Source organism: Choristoneura fumiferana, chromosome Z (genome assembly GCF_025370935.1).
Source record: "Choristoneura fumiferana chromosome Z, NRCan_CFum_1, whole genome shotgun sequence".
Classification (NCBI taxonomy): Eukaryota; Metazoa; Arthropoda; class Insecta; order Lepidoptera; family Tortricidae; genus Choristoneura; species Choristoneura fumiferana.
In genome coordinates, this window is record NC_133472.1 from 24,695,150 (window position 1) to 24,704,331 (window position 9,182).

The 9,182-nt window shown below is 36.0% G+C and overlaps 1 protein-coding gene across 1 annotated transcript; it reads right to left on the minus strand.

Moving 5' to 3' along the window:
• Positions 1-3: 3 nt before the first annotated feature.
• On the minus strand, positions 4-9,168 carry Hn (phenylalanine hydroxylase). The gene is made up of 6 exons (XM_074093243.1): positions 9,045-9,168; positions 4,187-4,490; positions 3,687-4,046; positions 2,188-2,450; positions 1,850-2,079; positions 4-692 (listed from the first exon to the last, which is right to left on the minus strand). The coding sequence occupies exons 1-6, from the start codon at positions 9,102-9,104 to the stop codon at positions 536-538; spliced, it is 1,374 nt and encodes a 457-aa protein (XP_073949344.1). The 5' UTR covers positions 9,105-9,168; the 3' UTR covers positions 4-535.
• Between the last annotated feature and the right edge of the window lie 14 nt (positions 9,169-9,182).

Here is a 9,182-nt window from a genome sequence, read left to right on the forward strand (position 1 = left end):
AGAAACACTCAATAATAATATTTCTGGTAATATAATGTTAGACTACAAATAATTTAATAATGATTTGTGATAAATGTCGTTCTTATACAGTTAGTTATATACTCATACGTTAAACTATCAGACATAAATTTATATTCATAAGACTTACTTTCTCGATAAGTCAGTATTATAATATGACTTTGAAGCTGAATTTTACACTGCCTTGTTTTATGCTATCTAAACGATGACTTAGCAATATAAATTGTAAGTCTTAAAGTGAAAATTGCAAGCCCGATATGCTTTTTTATATCCATATCTGTTCATTACTAAGGCAAAGGCTAGACGTGCAATTAATACTACGATCCATCAATGATCCATACTGATGTCTTATATTTCTTGCTTCATATTACTCACATACGTCATTATACACGCTAAACTACTCGATCAGTAAATACCACAATATGTGATAAATATCTGTAGACCAAAATGTTTAGTTATTGTACGTCTAGCCTTCGCCTCAGAATACTTATGAAACTAACGCTTAACGCCTTAACTCTCAAAGCTTCTCCATGGTGTTAAGAAGCAGTTCCATGTCTTGATGGATACCGCGCAGCATGTCCCGCGCCTGCTTCGCCGAATCCAAGATGTCAATGCTCTGTGTGTAGGGGTTGTAGCGGACGCCAAAGTCTCGAGGGATCGTCTGGGCATATTTACTGCAAAACAATTTAAATCCATATTTAAAGGAGTGTTTGTACATCTGATAAATTTAATTTTAGACAGGGGATTAGATAAATAGCGGATTTTTTTGGCCTGCAGATAGGCGGCGCTTAGGACGTTTTAAATCTTCTATTATTTGTATCTATACCTAAGTATCATTATCTGATAGAACATATTTCGAAAATATAAAAAATGTAGAACAGTACGAAACAACCAAGGAAACCACAGTTAAAAAACTTGAACAAGTATGTCATTTATAAAGACAAAACAATTGTTCAAATATCTCGGGATTCCCAGGTGTAGATTTAAAATGTTTTAACATACATAAAAATTATCTAAAATAGCACACTTTACTTAAAAAAACTTAGTTTTTGAGTTAAGTTTTTAAACAGCGATACATTTTGTCGTGAATAAAACACAAAAATGTTTTACGTCAATAAATGACCACATGGCGGAAATCTGCCCACGATCATCATAATAATATACGTAGACATTAGGTAATAAAACTTACAAGTCACGTTCCTAATCAATGTCAGATAGGTTATCCTATCTTACCCCGAGCGTGTAAAGATGTAGACATGGCTTAACTGGCAAATAATTGATGTAAACAGATCGCTGATTGCTCTTAATAGAGCTGATTATAAGGTCACAATTGGTGATCGGCTTTGCTACGTATAACGCATCATGTTTATTATTAAATCGCGATGTGAATAGGATTAAAAGATCAGTCGTTTCTAGTCGATACTAGGAATTTATTCCATACACTTATGTTCGTAGTCAATTCTACTTCCCGGTATCTTAAGGCCGATCAGCGGGATTTTTCATCACACATCCACCTCGCACAGGTCTGGTCGATGCTTTATTTGTCTAAGAAGGTACCTGTACCTACCCGTATGCAAATAAATGTGACTATACTCATACCATGACTAAATATAGTCGCCTATTCAAGCGATAGAAAAGACAAAAAGCAACCGCAGCGGCCTTAATTTTATTGTATTGTTAAATAATAATTGGATCCAATAATGGGCAATTGTCTCAGCTTGCAAAAAAAAGGGAAAACTGATATAGTGTTCTCAAAACAATTTTCTTATGGCACTTAATACGGCAAAGATAAGAGCTATGAATAATTTTAAATATTAGCCGTGTAACATACATCATCTTTTCTTTTGCATCCTCAAAGCTGTTAGCCACGAAGTAGACGGGCTGGTATTCTGTGATGGGATACTTCTCCTCGCCGGTGACTTCTGGCTCGAACTCACGCAGCTCCGGTTTTCCCGACAAACTGTATTGCAGTTCCCCGAACGAGGACAGGAGGCCAGCACCGAATGCCTTCAGCTTCCCTTCTTGCCGGCAGAGGCCGAACTCAACCGTGAACCAGAAGCACTGTGGAAAAAGGATTACGTATAATTAAATCCCTTAATGATTTTATCAAAATGTAAGTTATGAAAATATTTTTTGACAAAAGGGTAATGAAGTATGTCTTGAACTTACGGTAGCCAATCGCTCGATATAATCATCGGGTGCTCCTAGCGATGCCAGTCCTATTTCCTGCGAGAACTGTGCAAAGGCTGGGTCAGCGAACAAAGGCGCGTGCCCGAGTAATTCGTGGCACACATCGGGCTCCGGCGTGTAGAGCGGCCGCGAGTGGTGCCGGATATACTGCGTGCTATGGAACACGCGGAAGGCCAACCCAGCGAGGAAGTCGCGCGACGAGAGCAAGCCGGCTACTGGTCGGAGAGTGAAGCCTGTGCAATCTGCAATTTACAACAAAGTATTTGCATTATGATCCAGATATAAGTACATACTCGTAGGTACAGTCAAGGTCAAAGATATGTACTTATACACCACAGTGACAAAAAACGTAGTCATCTAAATAGTCATAAATTCGGCAACATAAGAATGTACATAAATTAGTAAACATGGTTTGAGAGATAAGTGTGTACACAACAGTTGCAATAATATGTCCTCATTTATTACACCATAAACTTAGAAACACCATAAAGTCCAAAAATACACTAATAACCATAATTATATATCCAACATGATAATCTAAAATATGTAAACAATCAAAATTCTATAACCAAAAGCGGCCATGAACGTAATTTGTGTAATATCGAACTCCATATATCTTGATGTAATCAGCCAGCCACCGACATGGTCAAAGGAGAGTTAGGTTTCATGTCTTTTACTAACGTCTCCGTTATAGAACTTTAAGTTGCATGCGTTCACACTTATGTTTTTGGTGGGCTATGTTTACATTTCTGAGATTCTACGACATCCTAAGCGACATCAGTGGTTTTTGCGTGTTTCAAAAGGTTTAAATGGTTTCCTTTCGAGGAAATAAATTCCTTAACATGTCTTATTTACCTACTGTCGTGAAAAAAGCCTAGCCATATTTAAAAGGTTTAAATCATGTGGTTTTTATTTTATTTTATAAGTAGCTATTGTCATAATGGTCTATAATCTATAAACAATTTATATAATATAAAAATGCAAAAAAAAACTAACAGGAGGATTTAAACCCAGAACAACGTTATGAACATGAACATGACTGACTGCCGATCGGACAAAATATTTAAACGCATTAGATACCTACTTTAACTTGGCAGCTTAATTGTTACAAAATTTGTTACAAGTGTTACAAGACCGTAAAGTTGATTTTCGCAGATTTATATTTTGTATACATATTTTCGTAGCAGTTACAGTCACAGTTACACGGTACAGACAGTCTATATTTAATGACAAAAACATGATATTTTGCATCATTTGCAGGATACCAATTATGTAATTTTCATTGTATACAAGTTTTTGGACTTGCCTTATACATATTTATGTAACCATTGAAGTTTGCAGATTTATTAGTATTTGGACAATTTATGATAACTTTATTTTCACATTACTTGCATATATATCTTTGACCTTGACTGTACCAAATATTGAAAGCAATACTTTGCTATTAATAGGTAAGTAAATACTTGTTTTGTTTGTACCTTTAAGGAAATTTGATACATCTTCCAACTGAGGTATGTTGTCCTCCCTGTATCCACAGTTTTCTATCAGTAAAGGAAACACATGATTGTGTTCATTGCAAGCATGAGTAGGATACAATTCCGTTAATTTTTTAAACACAATTCCCCATGTAGCGGTTTCTTCTTTGGTATAATCCACGTGGGGCAGTGGTTGTCCGTGCTTGTAGTTGTAAGCTATGTCTGCAAAATACTTGCGACGCGCGCGATACTCTGGGTCGGTGAAGCCGGGGTGGTCCGAGTCAAGTTCGGCGCCATACGACAGAATTTGATTAGCAAATCTGTCCAAATCACGTATGCGTCTAGGAAACCAAGGAACAGCGGCTGTAAGGAAAAATGCATTAATAGGTTGAGTTTTTTTTAATCACTTTTCCTGATGTTAATGTAATGTTGTTAGTTTGTTTATAGTTCTTTAAACCTATCAATTTGATGTTTATTTTGTGACTCAATAAAAAAATACTTACATCTATTGTCTTTATAATTCCTAGAAATGATGTTGAGATAGCCCACATTTTTCTTAAGCTCATCTAGAGCACTTCCAAAGTCTCCCACTCCGTGTTCGCATTCTACCATGAATTCATAGCCGGGCCGCCGGGCCGAAGACCGGGACTCAATATGACTGAGGTTGACACCATGAGAAGAAAATATGCCCAGAAACTTTGCTAAGCAACCAGCTTGATCTGGTGACTCAGCAGAAAACAAAAGCCAGGTAGATTTGGCCGAATCACGCCCTTCTTTTATGTAATTGCCACCATGCATCAGTTTGGGCTGAAAAAAAAAACCTCAAATATTATTTCCCCATTAATTTTAGTTACTACTTACCCAAAATCGGTACCTAAATCAAATTCTAAAATAATAATTATTTGCAGTTGGTGATGAAACATTTTAAACAAGATAAATGACGTGCGCTGAGAGATAACATATCATCTCATAAAACAGTGAATTCAGGCTACATCATGAATTAGTAACGCGATAACCTTCAACCTTTCACGAACTGAGCACTCTCAGACAAGAGAAGCAAAGAGATAAAACATTATCTGCTAGCTAACTAAACGGGTTTGAGGCGCTACCACCCAGTTTTTTTCATTGTGGTTTAATTAGGTACACGAGGGTCATTTTACTGATTTTGACGAGATTACAATCCTTGTGATTTGTTAGGGTGTGTGTCTTACACGTATCTTTATTTTGGCTTCGGTGGCCCTATTGATATTTATATTTATCTTGGTTGCAAATGAGAGGCCACTGTGGGGCAAACACATCGAGTAACTATTTTTATCACTAAAGCGGAAAGTAGGAACCGCCTAGTAAGAGTACAAATCGAACCTTTTCCTAAAGGTTACTGATTATACCTAGGTAGGTAGAGTCATTCACGATGACGCGTGCCGTGGTTCTTATTACAATGTTATTATCCATCAATGACCTGGTCCGCCGCTCGCTTGCCACCGTCTCTGTGCCCGCATTCCTTGAACCCGTTGGCATGGCCAGAGACGATGGTAAGCGCCCCGATGGGGCTACTCTGGTGCCATGGAAGCTGGGTAGGGCTCTGGTGTAGGACGCATCGTGTGTCGACACGTTCACGCAGTCCCACATTCAGGCAACCCGCTCACAAGCCGGGGCTGCAGCTGACCAGGCCCAAGTTCTCAAGCGCCGCAAATACTCTTCTCTTTTAAAGGACTATGAGTTTGCGGCGCTCGCAGTGGAGACAATGGGTCCCTGGTCGGCTGACATGAGGGCTTTCATCTTTTTGTTTTTTTAGCGCTGGTCTTATTTTTCTGGTTTTTCTGTGCATCTATATTTCAGTTTGTATTTTCGATATAGTTTTTATTAATTTTGTTTCCTATCATATTATTGTTATCTTGTGTTGTGAATAAATAAAATGAGCCAAATTATTTTACAAAAAAAAAATGTTATTAATGTCTAATTTAATCAACATCACGCGTCTTCGTGGATGGCACTAAGTAAGTATATTAATTATTTAATTAGTGTTTTGCCGAAAGAAGATTTTTAGTGAAAACTGACACTTAAATATATTATAAGTTAAAATGCCCATTTTCTCTTTTATTCTCTGTATAGTTTAAGACAAAGTTGCTTTTCACTTTTATCTGTTTTTATCACAGGTTTGTAGGTATATCCGCCAACTCTTTCCTAACCACGCAAAGGATTTCGATGCTGTTTTGACCTTCAGTTGTAATTTTTTGACGAAAGATTTATATCCCAACTAATATTATAAATGCGAATGCTACTGTTTGTTTGTTTGTTACGTTACAAACTAATTACATTAATAGTCTTTTTTTACGTATCTATACTGTCATAAGTATATTACTAATCTTCACCTTTATACTAATGTAATAACGAAGTAACTTTTTGTGTTTATTTGTTTGTACAATTATATGGGTGGCGGGCCAGTTATCCCTGGTTCTACCTATTGTGCTATTTCAAAAGATCGTTCACATAATTGTCTGCTATAATTTTTGTTTCGTGTTAAAACACTTCACTGCTTTGTGATGTTCTATAAATAATATTTCTACATACATTAGGTTAAGTTAAATTGAAAAGCACCTAACCATTTCGAAATAGAAACTCCAAGAAACGGAGCTCCATCAAAATTGAAACAGGAAAACTGGACTTCTAGTCAAACTCAAATAATAGTACTTACGGTCATGTAAATAAATAATACACGAGTGCCTAAAATGTAAAAACAAAGTCGTTAAACTATGTTTATACTTGTAACATGATTGTTTACCGATATCAGGGAAAAGTGGATGAAATAGGTTAAAGTTTAAGCAAACAATAATTGTACAATGACTTCAGCCGTTCAAATAGCGCAACTTTCGGAGGTAAGATATATGTAACCGTTGTTAGCAAGAGAATTTTAGATCAATCTGAGGTTGAAGCCCTAATTAGTTGTATTTATATTTAAAATCTTCCATCACGGTGCATCGTCGTATCTACGTTTAGCGATGTAGGTAGAGTCAAAACGAGCTTTCGCAGTTAACAAATTTGAGGCAACCTTTGAATTAACAGTATTTACTACCAGTACTCTATGATCGTAAACGAAAAATAATAGTTTTTTTTTCATTGGTTAGCATTTTTACTTTTAGTAGGTAGAGTCAAAACGAGCTTTCGCAGTTGAGAAATTTGATGCCACCTTTGAATTAAACGTTTTTACTACCAGTACTCTATGATCGTAAACGTAAAATAATAGTTTTTTTTCAGTTGTTTTAGCATTTTTAGTTTTAGCTTAAAAGTGTATAAACTACATGTACTTCTAACGTTTTAAACTGTCGTGATTTTCACTCATAGTCAAAATACCACCAACGGGGCTTATCACGGTAACACACACGAGTAGGTAATATTTACCTCGACGATTCGGCAACATACAAATTTCAACCGGAACGATGGATATAAGCTTTCATCTTCGTGGAATCTTGTTATTAATAAGTGTCGGCGTCGGGATGAATGTTCTGAGGGACGATCGGACGTTGTTAGTGTTGTGTGTTGGTGTGATGGGGTGACAAATAAAAACCGGCAAAGAGCGTGTCGGACACGCCCAAAATAGGGCTCGGTAGCCATTACGAAAAAATCAAGTAATATTTTTCTAAGGATTTCGTATTTTATACGGAATCTTCCAAGTTTAGGTATATTTTATTCCTTAGGCTGCTAATTAAGAGTAAAACTGCTAATAATTCTCAAGCAAACTTAGCCGTTATAGTTTTTCTTGAAAGAATGATATATTTACTACCATCCTGATTTTTTTCAAATCTTTCCACCCACCGGTTTAGATTTTAAACGGGGGGGGGGACGCTCGATTTTAATGAAAATTTGCACTTTAAAATTGAATATTTTGCAATAAAATCACTGAATCAAAAAACCGTTTAAGCAACTCCGTAATGATTTTAAAAAACCTATCTAACGTTACCCCACACTATAAGGTTGGATAAGAAAAAAAAATCACCCCCACTTTAAATCTAAGGGAGGTACACTAAAAAAAATTTTTTTTGATTTTTTTTTTGTATCATTTTGTTGGCATAGTTTACATACATATTCGTGCAAAATTATAGCTTTCTGGCATTGAGAGTCCCTGAGCAAAACCGCGGTCGGACAGACAGACAGACATGGCGAAACTATAAGGGTTCTGTTTTGACATTTTGGCTCCGGAACCCTAAAAAATGTCCAAGTGCGGGTAGTTCTTGATACGAGTGCCGGTACTATTAGTGATCAAGTGCGGGTACTTCGAAGGACTCGCGCTGCTAGGCAGACTTGACAACCCACACTTCAGTCTACTCGTGACCACGGCCACTGTAATTTTACTGAAACGTCGAGTTAATATTAGTCGCGTGTGTTAGCGTGATAAGTCCCGTTGGTGGTATTTTGACTAAAAATACATGTAGTTGAATTAGATAACCAGGGCTTTGTAGTTTTAGTTTGGCTTATACTTATACTGTTTTAAGTGTATACCTAGTGCCATCCACGAAGACGCGTGATTTTGTCAAAATTAGACATTAATGTCATTGTAATAAGAACCACGGCACGCGACATCGTGAATGACTCTACCTATATAAATTTATGGTAAATAGCTAGTACCTATATAAATTTACCAAGGTTTTATAGACTGTGACTATTATTTAGTACCTAAGTTAATCAAAATTTTCAGATACCATAATAGTACATTTTAACGTACAAAAATGCGATATTATATTCGCTTTGCAAAGATGGGCGCTCAGGCGATGATTTTTTTAAATGTATATGTTGCCTGTGTTAAGTAGGTAAGAAATGGTTTAATGTGAACAAAAAAGAACGTCGTTTTTATAGTGTTTTCCATATTAATGCTTTAAATGAAAAAGTGATTTGTTCATTTGTTCCGTTTTCAAATCTTAACTACTGAACCGAAAGCCATCAAATTTTGAATTCATCATAATATTAGAAGTCCAGAATTAATAACAGAATACTATAAATGGTATATTGCTACATAAACCTCGAAAACATGAGTTGTACCCAAGAGATGATGAAGTTTTAAATCCTAAAAAAATTTACTCACAAAAAAATTTATTAAAAGAAAAAGCTTGGACATACTAAAGAAAACACCAAATAATTTATTTAAAAAAAATTACACCGCCATCAAAAAATAAAATAGGTAGGATCATTCAGTCAACAGTCTTTACCAATAAAACAGTTATTTTTGATCAAGTAAATATATAAAGTAAGAAATAATAAAAATATTTATTAACGTCTTTTGTTAACGATGGTAAACTTTTTTAGCATATCGAAAATTTTGTAACATAGAAATAAATAACAGCAATGCAATTTAAAAGTAAAACTCACCCGGTCCGGTGGCGACGAAGACAGTTTGTCATCATTTTGGCGAACATTTTCGACATCCATTTTTGATGTGTTCAGAAACAAGTACGTCCTCTAATACGGTCTCCTTAATAAACAAATCGTCGCCTCTCGCGCGCAGCT